At 39.4% G+C, this 22,651-nt stretch overlaps 1 protein-coding gene and 1 pseudogene across 1 annotated transcript; one reads left to right on the top strand and one right to left on the bottom strand.

The window, feature by feature from the left end:
• Window positions 1-6,013: 6,013 nt before the first annotated feature.
• On the bottom strand, window positions 6,014-6,376 carry LOC122029137 (extensin-like). Its single transcript, XM_042588086.1, has one exon. It carries the CDS (start codon window positions 6,374-6,376, stop codon window positions 6,014-6,016), a length of 363 nt encoding a protein of 120 aa, XP_042444020.1.
• A 2,596-nt stretch (window positions 6,377-8,972) lies between these two features.
• LOC122029138 overlaps window positions 8,973-22,651 on the top strand; it is a 127,485-nt pseudogene continuing 113,806 nt past the window's right edge.

Genomic DNA, 22,651 nt, shown 5'->3' on the forward strand with positions numbered 1-22,651 from the left:
GAACTATGCAAAGATGATGTGTGTGACTCACCGCGGATCCGAAATAGATCACAACATCGTCAACAAAGACAATAGAAATCGATCCAAACATCCTGGGAATACCAAAATCATCAAGTCTCTGAAAACATCTAAGGTTTCCCAAGCCCTAAAGGTAAAATCAAGACACATAATGTCCGTATCACAAACATTCCTAACCATAAGATCTCTGACAATAAATCTGAAATATAATCACGAACAATACAAATCACCAAAGAATAGATCCACCAGTGTGAGAGCAACGCTCCATCACAGAAAACACCATATATGTGGGAGCAACACTCTACCACAAGAAATCTTCAATATGTGGGAGTAACGCTCCACCACAAATAATCTGAAATATGTATCTGCAATAGATATGGGAGCAATGCTCCACTATAAGCAATCCGCAATATGTGGGAGCAACGCTCCACCACAAATGATCCATAACATGTGCAAGGCACCTAACTATCCAACTAGAGGCTGCACGAGCCAAAGGTATAACAATCCAGCAATCAAATCAAACTCATCGTCAAATCTATCAACATCGTAGTGAGTCACCCACTGATAAGAAAATGGGTTGACAGGGTAATCCAACAAATGACATAATGCAGGCACTCCACATCCTGCATTCAACATAAGTATAATCATCATGCTGCTACCAACAATACACCTGGCACACGTGCTCACACAACATATGTATGATCGACATAATCCTCCAATTTGTACACACCATACATACTCACAACATAGGTATAATTCATCGTGATACCTCCAACAATGCATATCGAACCCGTGTGCATATATCAACATAGGTATAAACAACAATACACCTCAAACAACACTCACATGACATATATACACCTATGCCAAGAGTATAATCAACGTAATACTTCCAACAAATCATAATCGACACGAGTATACACTCAGAACAATCATATAATAAACAAGATACCTCAAATATTACACCGAACACATCTGCGCATATCACAACTCAGATTAAATCGATAAGATACCTCCAATAAAAACACTCAAACACATGTGCACATTTCATAACATAGATTTACTTGACAAAATACCTCCAATAAACCAATCAGACCACTCAGGTATATTCTACTAGAAACCCACAATAAACATAACTGGAAAAATACCCCACTACATGGAATCAGACCATCTATCATAACACTCATACAACACATAATAATCATATGTATAAACTACACAGGTATATAATCGACATATTTAATCTAATCTACCACACAAACCCTATGCTACCTACTCTCATGGTTTAGGGGTATAACTAAATAAAATCAAACATAAAGATCATACAGGAAAACGCAATCATAGACAATCCAACTAGGTACATACATTCTAAAATTAAAGTCTACATGGAATAGATACATCGATCCTCAATAGACTGACCAAGCCGACAATGGTATACGGCTAATTCAGTCTTTTCCACATCAGTACGAGTCATGTACTCAAATGTACTCTAGATACCTAACTAAGCACAAATAATTAAAAGATTTGAACCTCTAAAAATAGAGTATGACTGTCCTCTACTGATCAAACCAACAAAACTAAATCAGTCATCTACTAACTAATCAAGAATACCTTAATCCTCCATAAGCAACTAAGGTATATCAATATACGACTACCCAAATCAACAAGTGTAAATCAGACTCTTACTGACCGATCTAACAAGAGTAAACCAAAATTTACTGATGAAATTAACTAAGATAACATGGTATACTACTGGCTAGGTCAACATAAATAGGTAGATACTATCCACTACACAGCTAATAATAGCAGAGGCAGGTATGTGCCTCCATCTCCTACTAGTAGTACTAGAAGCTAAAAACTACTGGTGTATGATATGAAAAATCACCAGAAACTGTAACCCTTAATCTCTATTACGGTCGATCATCATCAGTGGCTAACCCATCACATGTAATATGGTTACAACATCAGACAGATACCAGATACAAAGTGCAATTACATGTCATAACTATCACAGTCAACAATGCATACACTAACAAAATAGTAGGATAACAGTATACCAACATACCTCCTATAGCTTGGAGATGTCCTACTGCTGCCAGGTCCCAAAACCCGAAAATTCACATCGAGAAGACCAAAAAACGATATCCGAAACACAGGGAAAATAAGACTCATAAGCCGATCTCTGATACCAAATAAATTGGTATCAGATAAATCTCAAAAATCCAGAACACATAGCAAGTATCGTATAACTTGGCTCTGATACCACTAAATTGTCACGCTCCGAGGGAGTCCCTGTCCGAAGAAATTTCGGCAGCACCTCCCCTGTACGGCTGACAATCTGAATCATTTCTAGATATATATATATAAATGTGTACCCTAGTACAACTAAGTTAAATCCACAGATCTAGGGTATACGGGCCCTCTATGGTATAACAACCTAGGTCTTGAACATATCCACCTCCATACAATATGTACCAACAATGTACATGGATCAAAGCAAAAGGTCTAGGTACACAGATCAGGTATGATATAAAAATATAGATGCACATGTCAGATAATAAAAAAAAAATCCAGAATCTAGTCCTAAACTCAGTAAAGCATGGTATGTCACTTACTCTAGGAACTAAGGTACTCATGGCAATAATCACAAGGTATAAACATGGATACATAACAAGCGACAAAATAGAACATGCTATGGGTATCAAACTGTGACATACCAAAGGAAAACATGATCATTGCTTGTAGCTATAAAATACTATGTATATCCAAATGACAATATCATAAAAGATAAGTCAAGAGGTACCCGCCTCCAGTATAGATCGAGCTAAACGACCTCCGTGTCGAAGTGCTCGTCCCGCGTCAAAGTCCTGTGTCACCAATGTATACATTTTATTTACCTAAACATCCAAATGAATAGCTAAATAAAATACTTAACAACAATTTAGGGCAAAATCCTAAACCATAAACCTCAACCTACCTAAACAAAGTCTAATGATAAATTAGGGTTAGTTACCTAATCCCCAATCCACCATTAGATCAATAATCCAAACTAAATTCCATTTACACATGATTAATTATCTACATAATCAATCACCTAATTCCATTTATACAAATCATGAAAACTACACCACACCTAATTCAAACACAAGCAATTACATATGTACCAATTCCTACTTAAATCAACATGTATCATAATCATGTTCCTTACCTAAATTCACATGACCATCTAACGAAATCCTCCAATTCGAAACATGATCTACATCAAGTATTCAAATATATCTAATCCTTACCTTAATTCAGCCGTTGCTGGAAATCAAGGGTTGCTGTTGGAAATCAAGAAACACCCTGCAATGCATTGTCTGGATCAAAATGAAACTTAAGAAATCGACATCTAAACAACAACCAAATTCCCAGAACAACCTGAGCACCTTACCTTCTTTTCACCAAACCACTACTGTGATCCACAGCCGGAATGGTTGCTACCAGAATCAAGAGCAACCCCACAGCACTTGCCAGCCCGAAATCAGTAGAGCAGTAATGCTAGTGATCGAACCTACAACCCTCTATAAATGGAGAACAACATTTAGTGATGATCCACGGTAGATATAGGACAAGAACATAACACAAGATAAAAATCTAAACCCTCACCCTGCTGTCACATTGCCGAATCACTACTGCCTTGGTTTGGATCCGGCAACAAGGGAAATCTGGGGCACAACAACAATCTTGGCTGCTTGTTGCGAGAAGTGGCTCTACACTGTGTCTCACGGCTAATCGAGAAAAAGAGATAGTCTCCAGCGATGGTCGACAGAGGGACGGTCGTCTGCCATCGCTAGGGCACAGGGGAGGCGATCTGTGGAGGGTCGGCGCTGCTCCATGCGACCTCAAGTGGTAGCGGCGCCTGGTGTGGCTCGGGAAGGAGGAGAACGAGAGGCCGGCGCTAGGGCTCGGATGCCGGCAGATCGAGAGCTAGGGCTCCGGCGCTAGGTAAAGGGGAGGTGCTCGGGTTCTGGCGAGGTTGTGAGGGAGAAGGATGGAACCGTCACCAGGCGATTTTGGGGAGATGTGCGGTTAGGGCAGGCAATCGAGAGAAGAGAAGGTGCGGGCAAGGTGTCGGGCACGCGAGGCTTCGGCGGGGAAGGAAGGAAATGAAGGAAAAGAAAAGAAAACTAAAGAAAAAGAAATAAAGAAGGAAAAAGAATTTAGAAAATAAACATTTCCTCGTTAAAACGGGGTAGCCTAAACAGGCTTTCCCGGGCCCCGTTTTTATCCCCGTAAACTCATCTATATGGTCTCCGAAATATTCCAAAAAAATTTCTAAAAATTCCAGAAAATTTCCTTATCATTTCCCCCCATTTTTCTAGTATTTTACAATCCATGCCCAAGATAATGTCGAACTCGACCATTTCCAGGACTAATAAATCAACCGTGAGTATAATGTTGTCAAAGTCTAACGGGCAACCTCTGACCTCCTGAGTGGCATCCAATGTTTCATCGAACGGTAAGGAGACGGTCAGTCGCTGCGGTATAAGGGTAGGTAGTCTACCTATGTCCCTCATTAAAGCACGAGAAATAAAGGAATGCGAGCTACTAGTATCTATCAGCATATCCGCGAATAATGCATAAAGTAAAATCATACTACGAAAAACAGATCCGTCGGCCTGCTGCACATCCTCTCTGGTAACCGCGTGAATACGTTCAGTCTCTGGTGGTGGTGGAGGTGGTAGTGCTGCCAAAGGTTGTTGCGCCTAAGTTTGAGCTTGCCACTGAGTCAGTGTCGGATACTGTGCCAGAGATGGATATGAGGGTTGCGACTGATACTGGGCCGACGGCTAGGGCTGTGACGGGTACTGGACCAGTGACTATGGCTGCGGCTGATACGGTACTAAGGCTGCGACTGGAACTGAACTAGTGACTGGGGCTACAGCTGATACTGCCCCTGAATCAGATACGGTGGTCCCGGAACAAAGCTCTGTGGTACTATGAGGGCACTGGGGTGCTCCTGTCCATACATGCCATATGCAGCTGTTGCAGGGGGAGCTGTCCTCTGCTGATGATGCGAAGATTGGGCTCCCTGCCCTCCTCGTTGTGTCCCTGTCTGACTGAGCTGCCCTCTATGAACAGAGACCCCGGAAGCAATATGCTGAGCCTTCAACGAACAATCTCGGCTCAGGTGCCCAGGCAGTTTGCAATAATAGCAAACTTACTATCCCAGCGAGTAGCCTGTGGTAACGTGGTCTCTGGACCCACATCTGGTGTAGTGAAGGTCGTTGGCGGGCTGTTTCTGGTTCTGCTGAGAAGATCGGAAACGTCCTGATGAAGATCACCCTAACTTCTGAGGCTGACCAGATGCCCCAGAAGTACCCTGACCTAGCCGACCGCGACCACTCTGCTGTTGTCCGGTAGCCTATGGCAGCTGAATCTGTCATGATGTCCGATCAGTATGCTTCCTTTTCTTGTCCGGATACATTCTCTGGTGAGCTGACTCAATCATAAGGGCTCGGTCCAGTGCCTCTATGTAAGACAAATTCTCAAAATCGGCAAGCTTTACTTGTAGATGTCCATCCAGTCCCTGGATAAACTGAAACATACGAGACCTGTCCTCAGCAACTGGTTCTGGACAAAATCTGGTCAACCGATTGAATTCAGCATTATACTCCGTCACGGTGCGATTATTCTACTAAAAACTTAGAAAATCCTGATGGCGTGTCATCTGATATGCCCGTGGAAAGTACCAGCTCTCAAAAGCCTCTCTGAACCTCGCTCAGGTAATGTTATGCTCGCCTATGATGGAACACTGCATATCCCACCAGATATTGGCCTTGTCCCGTAAATGGAAAGGAACTAGCTCTGCTTTCTCCCACTCGGAACAAGCCATGTAGAAGAAGGTCCGCTCCATGATCTCTATCCAGGACTGGGCCACACGCGGATCGGTCTCTCCACGTAAGAGGGTGAATCGACTTTTAATCGACTCTGCCAAAGTTGGGATCCGAGCTCATATCGCAACTATATCAATCAGGTGAGTAGGGACTGCTGCAGGAACTAGCGGAACCACTGCAACTGGTACTACAGGTGGTACCGTTAGATAGGCCGGGGGAGGTATCCCCGGTGTCGCTGCATAAGCGGGGGCAGGTGCCGCTAGTGGCACTGCAGGGCCAATATAGGTGGGTGCGGCTGGAAGTACGGTAGGTGGTGGTACCGAATGTGGAGCAACTGCTACTGCTGGTGTGAGTGTCGGGTGTGCAGTAGGCACCGGTGGCGGTGGTGCAGGGTACGTCGTAGGCACCGATGGTGGTACCGTGAATACCGTAAGAGTGGGTACGGCGAGTACGGTCGGGGTAGGTACCTCTGAAACCATCGAAGTCTGAGAGCCCGACACGCCTGCAGTACCATGCGATGTCTAACCCTGATCGGCAGGCTCGACCCCAACATATGTCTCTGGCAACTCCGTCGCCAGGAATTCCATTGTCCTCTTGCGTGGACGTCCAACACCACGTCTCGGAGCACACGCATTTCGCCTCATATTTATTAAATTGTGTCCCAAATATTTCTACAACTATCAAAATTATAAAAATTAATATTTTAACTATTTACCGTCTGGAGATGTTTCGTCGCTGTCCAGTCCCCATTTATGACATCGAAATTTTGAAACAAGAAAATCGATAAAAATCCGTACAAATCTGAAAATACCCAGAATGACTCGAAAAACTGGGCTCTGATACCAAAAATATTGGTATCAGATTAACTCGAAAATCTAAAACATGAAAAATCTGACATCATAGCCGACTCTGATACCAAAAATATTTGTATCAAATTAACTCAAAAATCCATAACACTAAAGAAACATGCATCATAAACCTGCTCTGATACCAAAAATATTATCACGCCCCAGGTAGTCCCTGTCAGAATAAATTTTGACAACATCTCACTTGTACGGGTGATAATATGAAACTTTACTACAATCCCTCCGGGCCACACAAAGCTCAACCAACACGGCTGGAACAATAATAATAAAATATACACATTCCACGTAGTTTATATATTCAACCTTCGGCTAACACAACCACGCAGTTTATATTAAATGAAAACATACTCTATTACAATAACGAAAAAATACAAACCCACAATAGAAAATCCAACACATCAAAAAACAACGGTAGTAGACCAAACTCGATAAAAATCCTCCAGTACAATCCTACATCACAAGTGTATATAAATACATAACAAGGAACCAAAAGTCCAAAGAGTATAAAACCGTCGCGAAGCAAAGTGGCGGGGGACTAGCGACTAGAACCTCCTGACAGCATCAACCTGAAATAGTAATATCAACAGGGTGAGTCAAATCCTCAGCGGGTATCGAGTTGACATGCATAATAAGAAATAACTAATAGCAATAAATGTGTGTACAGTCTCCTGAAATAATAGAAAATGCAAAACGGTAAGATAAGAAGAAACTGTACTCACCAGGACCTCCTATCAGAATGATAAGGTCGTCAGACCAAAGGTAACATGTCCCTGTATGCATGTCAAACATATGCATCCAACCAATATGCAGCAAATAAAATTTATCAAACACAAGAAATAAATGCAATCATGCATATAATGTCAATGACATGTCCTGCTCACCCCTGACGTAGTCAGCCATCTCACACACGATGGTGAGACCGAGAGGGTAGGGCTATGACAACTGTGCACTCTGCCATCACTGCTCCTGATAAGTGACCGAGTGGCAGGATGTTGTCGGAGTACACCTATCCTCCTATCCAAATCATAAGTGGAGAAGTTCAATGCTCTCATGTCCCTGAGCCAGTCTAGAGGAGGGTTCCCTGACGTGCTACCACGCTGCAGTCACACTACCCATGAGCGGACCAGCGGAGCACTGACAAAGCAACCTACTGCAACACATCCTGTCTGAATAAAAACCACTAACCCATGAGTGGTTGTGTGTACAGATCCATGTAACTGGCGATGTGCTCAACAATAATAGAGTCGATAATCGCTCAGCATGTAATCATGCGAGATGGTGCATGACACTAAGCATAAAAATCCTGACCATATCTACCTCCATAAAATATGTACCAAAAATAAATGGATCAAATAAAATAAATCTAGGTACACGGGTCAGATATGGTAAATGTCTAGTCCGGCGTATCACAAGACATGGTATGTCACTACCTCTATTAGCATAAATAATCATGACAATAATAAATCATAAATGTAGAACAGATAAAAGCATGCAACAGATGAAATCATGCAACAGGTATCATGTAGTGACATACCAAAGCAATGATAGACATAATTATTACTAAAGGCTAACCTACTACGCATATCAACATGACATATCAAAAGAGATAAGTCAAGATATTCGCCTCCGATATAGTGTGTGCCAAAGGTAATCCCACGTAAGACAACTCGTTGCGAATCAGAATTCTGTATTAAAAATGTCTAGTTTAACTAATTTTATCATACAACAATTAGCCAAACTAAATTCTAATCCAATTAAGAAGTTCTAAATTGGATCCACCTAATCAATCCAACACAATTAACGAACCCTAATTAGATCCATCATACACATTTATTTCATCAATAATTACTAACCATTCCACAATCCAATAGTTTAACTAAACATAGATCAATGTCAACCACTCACCCAAATCCAGATCTGCCTTGATGATTTACCATCGAAGAAAATGGTTGTAATCAAACCACTACGCCCAATTCCCCCACTGCCATTTGGAAAACAAACAATCCCTAAATCAACTAGTTAGGAATCCTAACAATAATTTTCCTAAATCTACATTGTTGTTGAAGTTAACAAGAATCCTTACCTAACCTTCCTCTTCTTCGGTGATGGCATCAAGAAATCAAACAGAGATGGTGGTAGCAACAGATCAAGAATAGATTGAAAGTTACTCGAGGTATGTGCGACGCTGGCTCTAGGGCACAGAGAGGAGATGACAATGAAGAATCGAGAAGAGGAAGGTCTGGTGGTGGCTGCTATGGTGCCTAGTCCGACAGAGGAGCTAACGGTTGGCGATCAGAACAACACTGCTAGAGCCCGAGAGGAGGAGATCCTGCCTCAGGGCCGATGGAAGTCCAGCGGCTCAACTCTAGTGACGACGGTGTCCACGACTGTGGGCAACTCCCTCAGCGTCGGAAAAAATAGCGTTGACGATCGTGGATCCAATCTAGGGCACGACCCAACAGACGCAGGTGCTCGGCTCCGTCACCGATCTGGCCTCCAGAGAAGGGGGGGAGGGGGAGGTTGTCATCAGTAGGTGGCAGGCGCTGGTGATCGGCGGAGACGAGGCAAGGGTGGAGACGGCTAGGGCAAAGGGAAAGAAAGAGGAGATCGAGAGAAGATGGAGAGGGATCGGCGTTTTCCCTTAACCGACAGTCATGTATGCATGGGGGAACGGAACCGACACGGGGGCGACGGCGTCGGCTGGAAATGGAAGAGGCATTCGGCGTCGCGGGAGAAAAAGGGGAAGAGGAGATAAAACGACGACGAAGAGGAAGAGAAGAAAAAGAAAATGGAAAGGAAAAAAGAAAAAGAAAAATTAAATTTTTCCTCGTTTAAATGATATAAACAGGCTTTCCATTACCCAATATTTATCCTCGTAATCTACACAGCACAGTTATCTTCCTTATATTATATGTGGATGACATACTACTCATTGGGAAAGACATCCCTTTGCTGCAATCTGTCAAGATTTGGCTAGGGACTTGTTTCTCAATTAAATACTTAGGTGAAGCATCCCGTATTCTAGGCATACAGATCTATAGAGATAGATCTAAGAGATTGCTTGGCCTAAGTCAGAGTACATACATTGACAAGGTACTACTTTGGTTTGCCATGCAGAACTCCAAGAAGGCATTTCTGCCGATGTTACATAGTGTGAGTCTTTCGAAGACTCAAGGTCCCTCTTCTAGAGAGGAGAGAGACCGCATGGATTAGATCCCTTATGCTTCAGCCATAGGATCTATCATGTACGTCATGCTATGTACTTGTCCTGATGTCTCATATTCTTTGAGCATGACGAGCAGATACCAGTCAGATCCAGGTGAAAGTCACTGGATAGTGGTCAAGAATATTCTTAAATACTTGAGAAGGACTAAAGAATATTTCTTGATATATGGAGGCGATGACGAGCTAGCTGTAAAGGGTTACAGTGATGCTAGCTGCCAAACTGACCAAGATGATTATCGATCGCAGTCTGGGTTCGTGTTTTGCATAAATGGTGGTGTTGTGAGCTGGAAGAGTTCGAAGCAGGACACAGTCACGGATTCTACAACATAGGCTGAGAATATTGCTGCATCAGAAGCAGCAAAGGAGGCAGTTTGGATCCGTAAGTTCATTACTGAGCTTGGGGTGGTTCCTAGCATAGCTGATCCCATAAAGCTCTATTGTGACAACAATGGAGCAATAGTACGCTAAGGAACCTTGCTCACACCAGCGGATCAAACACATACTACGGCGCTTTCATCTCATTCGAGAGATCATCGATAGAGGAGATGTGAAGATTTAAAAAGTACCCACTGAGGATAATATCGCAGATCCCTTGACCAAGGCTTTGGCATAGAGAAAGCATGATAGTCACACTAGGTCATTGGGCCTTAGAGCCTATACTAATTGACACTAGTGCTAGTGGGAGATTGTTAGTTAGAGCCCTAGAGCCAATCATTTGATGATTGTTGTATGGACTCGTTGTATAATATTTTTCTATATATAAAGGCATTTTTTTATGGTTATTATGCTTACTTGTATTGGTGCCAAATAACTAAGTATAATAGCCTCCTTGAGTAGAAGGTTCTTACCTATATCAATCGATTAGTTGAATCGATAGTGAGATGATATAAGGAACACTACACTTAATCATTCCTAGTCAAGTATTAGCATTCAGGGACAATGTTAATGCGACGAGACTAGCATGTAGGTCAACTCGATGACTTGATCTCACAAGTCATGGATATAGATATATCAAGTTGACACATGGGTATGCATTGGAGAATGTATACTGAATGACCCGCCATGAGAAAGTATCATGGATCGTTATATGAGTGTCATATACTTTCTCATGTGGCTATTAGTATGACTATTAGTCCTTGGACCTGAAATCACCATGGTTCCCTACATAAGGAGTTACGTACTTTGGCTTCGTCAAACGTCACCCGTAACTAAGTGGACTATAAAAGTGATTTTTGGGTATGTAACAAATTATGCGGAGTGATGTGAGTGATGTAGATGGGATCTATCCCTCCTATATGATGGGAGAGACATCGATATTCTTGATAGAGTGAGACCACTAAGTGTATGGTCAGGCCCAAATGAGTCAATATGAGATGTTGAGCTCATTTGATTAAGTGAGTCTACTTGGGATTCAAGATTTAGATTGATTAGAGGATGACACGGTCTATGCCTCACATTGATCAATCTAGATGTCAAGGATAGAAGGACACTTGTCATATATTGTGAAGAGTCACAATTAGTAGTCATAAGATGATGTTGGATCTCAACATTCTTGTAACTTGGGTAGTAATAATGTGTTGCTAGATACCGCTCATTACTTATGCTTCTAAATGGGTTTAGGAGCATTGTCAACGTTACAAGAACCTATAGGGTCACACACAAAGGGCAATTAGATGGAGATTAGGTTCATTTGATGTACCTAGAGGATTAGGTTCATGTGATGAACCAAATTGGATTAAGAGTAATCCAAATTAGACTAATTGAGTTGGACTCAATTTGGTTCATGTGTTAAATGAGTCTAATTTGGACATAGACTCATTGAGTCAATTTAATTCAATGAATAGAGATTCATTAAATTAAAATTAACTTGAACCAATGGTTAGATTTGATCAACCATGGGAGAGAAGTGGTCAAGTTTGACTTGACTTGAGAGGAAGATGAAGGGTCAAGTTTGACTTGACCATTTGCCACCTCATTTGTGAGATGACATTAAGTGGGCTAATAATGATGTGCCACATCATCAAGGCTAGCACATGTGTGTGTCACCTCATGAGGGAGACCAAGAGTTGTGACTCTTGGTATCCCATGGAGGTTTAAAAGGCTTTGAAGTGGCCGACCACTTGATGGTGTTGGATCGAGACGCGCTAGAGGGGGGGGGGGGGTGGCTAAAATCGTTCAATTATCGGAATCGTAACAACTATCGGAGAAGTAACGCAATGGAAAGTAAACAAACACACAGAAAGACAAGAGAATTTACTTCGTTCGGAGCCTGTGACGACTCCTACTCGAAGGCCCGCGATCCTTGATCGTTTTCCGTGGGCAACAACTATAAGTTCGACAAGAGTACAAGTATTACAGTTAAGTATAATGAAAAAGTACAGTTATACCGACGACAATATCGTAATCTGAAGATTTCGGAGCTCCGGGCCGTCGGTGTCTCGTAGCAGCACTTCGGGATCGTCTCGTGAGCAGCTTGTAGCAGAAAGATTACTTGAAAGTTCTTGTTAGGAGCTGCTGGTCGAAACCCCTTATAAAGGGTGTTCAAGGCGCCTTCTACTGTTCACCAAGGCGCCTTGAACCCACCGGGAGATGAGGAGCGAACTGTCAAATCTTATCACGGACTCAAGGCGCCTTCCATTGCTCACCGTTCATCCGCTCAAGCGCCTTCCGCTCATCAAGGCACCTTGAGCATCGCTCGCCGCCCACCAGATCCGAGGCGCCCAAGCTCCATGGAGGCGCCTTGGACACCATTTATAAGTTGCTTTGCACCAAGATACGTTAGTCCCAAACACTACCCGCAGCACAAAGTTAGCACATAATACAATATATATTATAAATGAAGTATTAACGGATTTCCAACCGAAACCCTAGGTCGACCCGACGCCTACTGTTCAGGGAACGCGTCCTCACCTACTCCACTCGGGAGATTGTTGCCCGACGATCCTCCGGATCGATGGACTTTGCTCGACATTTGACGCCCGGACTTCTGGACATCCGCTTCCCGGCTAGTTCAGACTTTCACCTGGTTCGCCACACCAGGACTTTTCACCTAGGGTTACCACCCCCTAGGACTTTTGCCTGAAGCCATCGACCTGCCAAGACTTCCCGCATAGGGTTACCACCCCCTATGACCTAGGGTTACCACCCCCTAGGGTTTTTACTTACCTAACCGCAGCTAGGACTTTTGCCTAAGTATCACTTAGGACTTTCCTGCAAGCTCCATGAACTTTGTTAGATAACACCACCACTTAACTTTGAGCCCTTTGCCATAATCAAAACTCAGGTTCGATCATCTGGTGCTCACTGCACCAACAATCTCCCCCTTTTTTATTATGGCAATCTTGGTTCAAAGTTAAGTAAAACATAACTTTTAAATAAAGGAATAAATAATGAAAGTTAACCAGAAGCATCATGCATAAATAAAATTTAAAGTTTATGCTCCCCCTTTCATTCTTGATTTCTTAACTTTGACTTTTCTCTCCCCCTTTGACATAAATCAAAAAGAATTAAGAAAAGAGAAATAGTCTAGTTAATTTAAGCTCCCCCTAAGGGGTAGCATAGTTAAGTACTCAGACTTAAAAAAAATTTAGGTGAAGTACTTAGCTCAATTCATAAGGTGTTTGAAAAGAATTGTTGCATAGATAATTTAGATTTTAAGTTAATGCCTTAATAACTTCTTTGAGTTTAGGTGTCCAAGCATGAATCAAATTAAATTATTTAACTTGATTGGGTATCAGAGCCCTAAAGGAATTTGTTTAGCCTTAAAGTACTAGCATGACTCTGTTCATTCCCCCTTAATTAATGCCAAATTAAATTCTTAGGGTCTTAGAGTACAAGCATAAGAAGAACTTTATATTATCCTAATTCCAGCTCATCCATTCTAGATTATCAAACATGTGCAGCTTATGAATGAGTTTGAGATGAGATTATTTGAAAATATTGAAAATTTAAGTTCCAAATGAGAAAATGCTAAACTTTTGAGAATTTATTGAAAATTAATTAGATTTAACTTTAGCAATCAGAATTTGATAATTAAATATTTTTAAATCCTTTTAAATTAATATTTTGACAGTAATTGAATTAATTTTAAAAGATTTTGAAAAGAATTTTCAAAAGATTTTTGAAATGATTTTTAAATAATTTTGAAATTGATTTTCAAAAGGTTTTTGAAATGATTTTTAAATAATTTTGAAATTGATTTTCAAAAGATTTTTGAAATGATTTTGAAATTAAGTTTTAAAATATTTTTGAAAAGATTTTTAAATAATTTTGATTTTCAAAAGATTTTTGAAATGTTTTTTTTAAATAATTTTGAAATTGATTTTCAAAAGATTTTTGAAATGATTTTGAAATTGATTTTCAAAAGATTTTTGAAATGATTTTGAAATTAAGTTTCAAAAGATTTTTGAAATGATTTTTAAATAATTTTGATTTTCAAAAGATTTTTGAAATGTTTTTTTTTAAATAATTTTGAAATTGATTTTCAAAAGATTTTTGAAATGATTTTGAAATTGATTTTCAAAAGATTTTTGAAATGATTTTTAAATAATTTTGATTTTCAAAAGATTTTTGAAATGATTTTTAAATAATTTTGATTTTCAAAAGATTTTTGAAATGATTTTGAAATTAAGTTTTAAAAGATTTTGAGATTAATTTTGAATTAACTTGATTTAAGTTAATTTTAGTTTTAATTTCTTAGTCATCTCACCCGATCAAAATTTTCAATCAGATAATCCTATAATTGTGGTGAGATGAATTGTGGTTCAGTTTAAGGGGTTGGTTTAAATTTGTGTTATATTCAGGTTTAGCTTTGGGTTCAACAAGTAAGCATTCTTTGGATAAACTTCTGGGCTATGGTGAGTCACAAGGAACTCATTAAAGTCACCATGCCTTCGAGGTTTTCCAAATAGTCTTACCCATTGAACTTAATACTAAAACTTGGTCTAACTAGTTAGGATCCATTTAAGGGTAGCTTCGGTCAGTCATGCAGGTCGAAGCCATATCTTCCTAGACATGCGATGCCCAAGCTTCCCTAACGTACTATCATCCAAAAACTTCACCAGTACTGTTAGTAAAGTTAAACCTAGCCTATTTTATCCAACCTTAATTACCCTGCCGGGTAGTCTACTCTTGTTTATCCATTTCGGATAGATTAAGTTCGGTTACCCAGTTGGGTAATTTAGTTGGGAGTGTCAGCTATTCTGGATCCTCCTTCTATTGAATTTTAAATTTCAAATTTTGAATTTAATTTTGAATTCGAATTTTGAATTTGTAATTTGAATTTTGAATTTTTGAATTTTAATTTCAAATTTTGAATTTTAATTAAATTTCAAATTTTAATTTTTGAATTTTAATTTAATTGTGAATTTTAGATTTATGAATTTTGAATTTAATTTATTAAAATTGTTTTCCTTCTTGCTCCCCCTGGATCATAGCCTCGATATGGTCTATCGAGGTAGTGGACCTGATCCTTGGGGACCCAATATTGTCCAAGTCCAATTTGATTAACTAGGTTGGACTTGGGGACCCATGCTTGAATTATGTTCCTTTTATTTCTATTTACCAACGACAGATATGATCTATATTTAGTTTTGGGCTTGAATCCAAGTCCGGATTTGTTGTAAACGGCACGCTGTTTTCCAAGAATCAGATCCAAATTCTTGGAACCCAACGTAAAGCGTTCTAACGTATCCTTGAGTTCTTTAATTTGAGTTTTCAAATTGGAATTTTCTTCCTCAAGTTGTTGGACTTGAGTTGAACTTCCAACTTGAACGACTCAGTTAAAGAACTTGAGTTAGGCTATTACTTCCTTTTGGAGCGACCTAACCCGGATGTTAGATTTAGCCAATTTTTAAGCAAATAAGGAACTAAATTTCTTAAGTCATCTATTTGAGTTTCGCGAGAAAAGAACTTGATGGGGCCTTCGGAAGCGGATGCGGATCCGTGGCTTCGCTCGGACTGCTTTTACGACGACCGAGTTCGGACTCGATTCGTCAATTATGTTATCTGAGAAAGCTCTGGTTCTTCTTCCTTGTCGGATTCGGACGACTCGGACCAGGTTGCTTTCAATGCCTTTCTTCTCTTCTTGTTTGGGCAATCTGGCTTGTAGTGAGCAGGTGACATCCGATCCGTCCTTTGTGTTCATTTGAGTTGCCTTCTTCGACTTGCACATCTTCCGTACGAGTTTTATCAACTTGGAAATAACTTTGTCTTCGTCTTCTGCGTCTGATTCATCGTCTTCGTCCCCTGCAACCAAAGCAACACCTTTCTCGACTGGGCGTGCATTAGTCCGCTCATGCAATTCTAATTCAGAAAACAATTCATCTAGTTTTATTGAGGATAAATCCTTGGAAACTTTGTAAGCATCAACCATGGATGCCCACAAAGTGTTCCTCGGAAAAGCACTTAGCGCGTACCTTATTACGTCGCGGTTTTCCACCTTTTGGCCGATCGCATGAAGCCCATTGAGTAGGTCCCGGATGCGTGCGTGAAGCTGGTTCGCCGTCTCACCTTCCTGCATTTTAATATTATATAATTTATTTAAAATTAAATCACGCTTACTTACTTTAGCGTCTGACGTGCCCTTTCCACAGCTCCTTCGCACTTGAAAATGGTCCGACTCTATTCAGTTCTTCTTTTGTCAACCCGCATTGCAGCATACAGGTTGCTTTGGCATCAGCTTCGACCTTCTTTCTTATGCTGGTATCCCAGTTAGTACATGAAACGAGTTCTCCAGCGCCGTCAAGTGGTAGCTCGAGACCGGTCTGGATGATGATCCACATCTCGACTTGCGTCTTGAGATGGTAGATCATTCGGTTCTTCCAATAGGTAAAGTCTTCGCCGGAGAAGAGCGGGGGGCGAAAAGTGCTAAAGCCTTCTTGGAGGGCCATTTAAAAGAACCTTGCCCACAAAAAAATAGCAAAACAATGTACCAGGACTTGATCCTGGATTAGCAGTGCGGTATGGAAGGATAGAAATAGAAGTTCACCAGTTTCGAAAAATAATAAAATATTATTAAAAAATATTTTAAAAGATATTATTTCAAATTTTGCCAAATTCAATATTTTATCAATACTAATAAGCCGTGAAAGGATGAAAATGAATTTTTCGAAAATAATTTTGGAGGGAAAAAAAACGAAAGGCGTAAGGTTTTATTTTTACCCTATACACACGACAAAGCCACGAAAAATGCTTGAATGGTGGTTGCACTAGTTCAAAGCGAGCTCCGATACCAATTGTTGGATCGAGACGCTCTAGAGTGATAATGGTTAATTATTATTGAATTAATAAAATCCTATCTTATCTAACCTTAAACTGAAGTAAAGTACCTGAATCTAAAATTAATTATTGATTAATTAAACTCAAATAAACAATTATACTAAGGATACCGTGATCATTATGGCAACAACTATAAGTTCGACAAGAGTACAAGTATTACAGTTAAGTATAATGAAAAAGTACAGTTATACCGACGACAATATCGTAATCTGAAGATTTCGGAGCTCCGGGTCGTCGGTGTCTCGTAGCAGCACTTCGGGATCGTCTCGTGAGCAGCTTGTAGCAGAAAGATTGCTTGAAAGTTCTTGTTAGAGTGCTGGTGAAAACCCTTATAAAGGGTGTTCAAGGCGCCTTCTACTGTTCACCAAGGCGCCTTGAACAACCGAGTCACCGGGGAGATGAGGAGCGAACTGGTCGAATCTTATCACAGACTCAAGGCTCCTTCATCTGTTCAAGGCGCCTTCCACTGTTCATCAAGGCGCCTTGAACAGCTGCATCCGAGGCGCCTCCAAGCTCCATGGAGGCGCCTTGGACACTGTTCATCCGAGGCTTTAAGTTGCTCCTTTGCACCTGCAAGATACGTTAGTCCCAAACACTACCTGCAGCACAAAGTTAGCACATAATACAATATATATTATAAATGAAGTATTAACAGTCTCTGACTTCGGGTTTCCAACCGAAACCCTAGGTCGACCCGACGCTTACGGGGAACGCGTCCTCACCTACTCCACTCGGAGATTTACTGTTGCCGTGACGATCCTCCGGATCGACCGGACTTTGCTCGACATTTGACGCGGACATCCGCTTCCTGGCTAGTCCAGACTTTCACCGCGACACCGGGACTTTTCACCTAGGGTTACCACCCCTAGGACTTTTGCCATCGACCTGCCAAGACTTCCCGCATAGGGTTACCACCCCCTATGACCTAGGGTTACCACCCCCTAGGGTTTTTACCTGCCTAACCGCAGCTAGGACTTTTGCCTAAGTATCACTTAGGACTTTCCTGCAAGCTCCATGAACTTTGTTAGATAACACCACCACTTAACTTTGAGCTCTTTGCCATAATCAAAACTCAGGTTCGATCATCTGGTGCTCACTGCACCAACAGATGGTTGTGTGGGAGTTTTCATTTTGGTGTGTAACTCTCATCTTCTTCCTCAAGCTCTCTTCTCTCCCTCTCTTCCTCCATTGCCGAGAGCCACAAAGGGTGCTAGCACACTCTAGTGTCTTTTCTCCATCTCCTTGTTCGTGTGGATACACATAGAGGAGTGTCTACTTTGACATTCTCAAGATCCGGTATCATTTGGACGAGCGGGATTAAGCGAAGGGCATCGCTTCAAAGGCATGCCTTCTGATCTTGTAGATCTAATGTAGACCTAGGAGTAGAGAAACTCATACACGAATTTTAAACTTTGCACGGATCCGGTGGCATGGGATTCGGGGTTTCCGCAACGTAAAAAGATGATTTTTGCGGCCCGAAAACCACTACAAAATTGTCATCTAATCATGTTTCTCATGCTTCTTGTGATAGACACTTACCTGTTACTCGCAAAGTTCTTCCCTCTCAAACTACACAAAGTATCAAAGGAATATTTGGAATCAAAAGAAACATAACAGTTATTGTCCTAGTAACCTAACTCAGTCTCAAAGGGATAGGTTGTTAATTTTCCATTCACAATAACTATTTTTATTATCCCTTATTCGTTTATTTTCACTAAATAATTGCAAAATGCAACACTTGAACACACAATTTTTTTATTCGAGATTCATATTTTTCCTAATGAGTTGACTTAAACAAGAGTTATTCAGTAACTAAAATGTAGTTGAAAAGTCACAAAGGAAACAAGCATATTAGTCTAATTCTATGAATTATGATTATTTTCGGAAGTATTTATCATCAAAATTAGGCATAGTGTAAAGAGATGATTAAACTAAGTCAATAATCAAACTCTTCCAATAAAAACATAGCTCACTTCATGCTACTATGGATAGAAGAAAAAATAGATCAAAGGCATATTAGCATACCAAATCACAACACATAAATATCTTGAATAAGCGTGCTGGCATTTTGTAGTGAATAACAACCAATCATAATTTGATGACTAATGTAACTAAAAAAAATTATTATGCAAAAAAGCAATATGACAAAAACTAACAACCAACATATATATATCTATCTCCTTAGGCTTAAATCTTTCATTGTCCCAATAAAAATCAAAAATCTAATGCGGAGGAGGTTTGAAGTGATGCGCGCAAAGCGTCTAAGTCATTCCTTTGCCAAAGTCACTCCTCAATCTCATAATCGCACTGCTTATCTCTGAATAATCCAAAAATAAGATTAGACAAGAAACATCATGTAGGCAATTAGGGTTAGGAAAAAGGAAAGAAAATGATAACTTAAGTGAAAACAAAAAAGAATTTGGGTTGACTCCCAAAAAGCATTTATTTTAGGTTATTAACTTTACTCCTTATTAGATTTTTCTAAATTTCACTCTCGCCAAAATAAGATACTTCCGGACTTTCTTTCCAATGACCCAAATTGTAGAGAGAACTAACATCATGGGATCAATATCGTGAAGCACCACTTCCTCCATATTCATCTCCTTGAAAGTACATAAGGATGGAGATGATTTAGTTTGAACATCTAATCTCAAACCCTATTAAAACCTACACACCCAATGAATGAGCATGCCTCCCACATGCATACGAGATAAGAAAGAACTTGAATTATATTAAGTTTAATTAAGCATATGTCAAAAAATGAATCACATCAAAAAAAGATTAATTATAAATACCTCTATAAAAAAATTTAAAAAAACACAAAAATACTAACCTCGCACCTCGCATCCGAAGGTTCTAAGCAAGTGAATACGACCTCCTCCAAGTGTAGTAAGGGCTCTAGCTCTTGCTAGATGGTAGTGCCTCAAAAATTTATGATTCTTAGGACTTTGCCTTTACTACAAAAGTCCCCATTTATCGTTGACAAATTCAGTTCATGCAATTTTCATAGTATCAAGTGGTATAATCAAAGAAAGTAATTCTTGAGACATTGCTTCATACACTTCCTTCCACAACATAAGCATCATCAAAAGCAGTGAAGAGTACATCAACATCAATATCATCATAAAAAAAAATAAACAATTTTATCAGAAATTTCATACTAACCATCATCATCAGAAAAATCTTCCTATTTAAGTACATCAATAAATTTACAAACAACTGCATCATTATAACAATTATCATAAGAAAAATCCACAACATTATAATCACATTCAATCTTAGGAACTACATCCAAACACCACATCATCACAAAATTTGTCAAATTCTTCATATTTCTTGGCTTTCACTAGCCTTTGTGAAAAGAAGATTGGTGATACAGAGATTATCGGTAGATGCATTTAGAGTCGTCAATTTGGGTTGGGTACGTTAGGTTGACCCACCCCACGAAATCAATTAAACGGGTTGGGTTGGAATTTTATCAACCCATGCACGCCGCGGGCTGGCCCGTCTAGACCCGCGATACGCGCAGGTTGATCCGTGATAGGCTTGGTTTGATCCGCGGATTGAGAAATATATGTTTGTGGATGTGATGAAGGATACAATAGTATTTAAGATATAAAGTTTTTATATAGGGTACAAAATTAATATTTCATGAATATAATCATAAATTAATTGAAATTGATATTTAAAGATATAATGCGCTAAAGCCGATAATAAACTAATATTATTAACTAATAGTCTAATACATGCAGCAAACGTACATTCTACCGTACGACCTTAGCCTTGTAAATAACCAAATGCTTTAAGATTTGAAAGCTAATTGATTACTGCAATTGTAGAGTAATACCCAACGTTGAACACAACACGATTGAGCAAAATCTTATAACTCCACAATTGAGCATGGACAAGTGAGCCGCTACTGATCCTCGGCAAAACTGTTCAACATTACTAGTTACAGGGTAGAAGATTATCGAGTAACCAATGGCTCAACGGCTAATCTAGAGTAGAGGGTGGTGTTGAGTTGCTCCTATGTGTAAACCTGGCTTCAGACCCGGACCTTTAATATAAATTGTGAGGCAAGTACCTCGGATCTCTATATTTTAGTGGCACCAAATTTTTTTTAAAAATTTATATATAATATATATATATATATATATATATCTCGAGGAATGTGATATCCTGCGTGACGTACACAGTGTGCCACTGTGCATGTCGCACAGGATATGAGCTTTAATTTTTTTTCTTTTTAATTATTTTTTAAAATTTTGAATTAAAAAAATAATTAAAATATTTTTTTAAGATTTTATTTTAGGGTTGAGACTTTTCTATTGGGTTATAATTTGTAAGCTATTTTTATTTTTAAGATTTTAACTCTAAGGTTAGGCTTTCCAATTGGGTTATAGTATTTTGTAAAAAGAAAAATTAAAAATAAAATAAATATAAGTATTTACGGAGCATTGTAATGTGTTTAGAAGATGTATTTATGACTTAAGGATATATAAAAGAAAATATTGATTTTTTTAAAATTCAAAATCTAAAAAAATAATAGATTTTGTCTGTTATTATTTTTTAAAAATTTTTGAATTAAAAAAATTAATTAAAATATTCTTTTAAAATTTTATTTTAGGGTTCATGTTTTCCAATTGGGTTATAATTTTTAAGCTGTTTTTTTAAAAGATTTTACCTCTAGGGTTTAGACTTTCTAGTTGGACTATAGTATTTAGTAAAAAGAAAAATTGAAAATGAAATAAATTTAAATATTTATGGAATATTGTAATATGTTTAGGGGATATATTTATGTATTATGGATTTATCTAAAGAAGTATTACTTTTTTTAATTCAAATTTTAAAAAAATAATTAAAAAAAAACTGATATGATACGGCGCAGCATATTAACACTAATATACAAATATAAATTAAAAAAAAAAACACTGTGGCCCCTGTTGTTGTTTTATTTTTTTTCCCTTGCCCTAACCATCAGCTCTACCTCTGCGGCTTACGTCACTGCTCCTGTTCCCATCAGCGACTCAACGACGGCTGATTCACCTTCCGCTCACCTTGACGGCTTGGCCTCCCTCGCAGTTTGCGCCAATCAAATTTAAAGATTTCAGTGGTGCAATCTGAGTTGCTGTTACTTAATCACTCACACTGTTCTTGATTATCTCCTCTCCTGCTTCTTAAGATCGGTGAGTTGTGTGACTTGTGTCCTTGCTGAATCTTGTGCTATGCTTGGAAGTAAATTTCTCAGAGCCCTAAATTTTTCGTTTTGGTCACTTCAAGGTTTCTTTTTAATTTTCCTTTTTGGTGCTGTTATTGGAAAAGGAAGACAGGCTGTTGGCTGCCAAAAAGTAAGAAAAATGGCAAATATAAATGCTATTCATGAAT

This window comes from Zingiber officinale, chromosome 10B (assembly GCF_018446385.1).
Source record: "Zingiber officinale cultivar Zhangliang chromosome 10B, Zo_v1.1, whole genome shotgun sequence".
Classification (NCBI taxonomy): Eukaryota; Viridiplantae; Streptophyta; class Magnoliopsida; order Zingiberales; family Zingiberaceae; genus Zingiber; species Zingiber officinale.

What these genes read in the sequence shown, in the direction of transcription:
- LOC122029137 (XM_042588086.1), bottom strand. Translation starts at nt 6,376, where the DNA reads ATGGTTTCAGAGGTACCTACCCCGACCGTACTCGCCGTACCCACTCTT.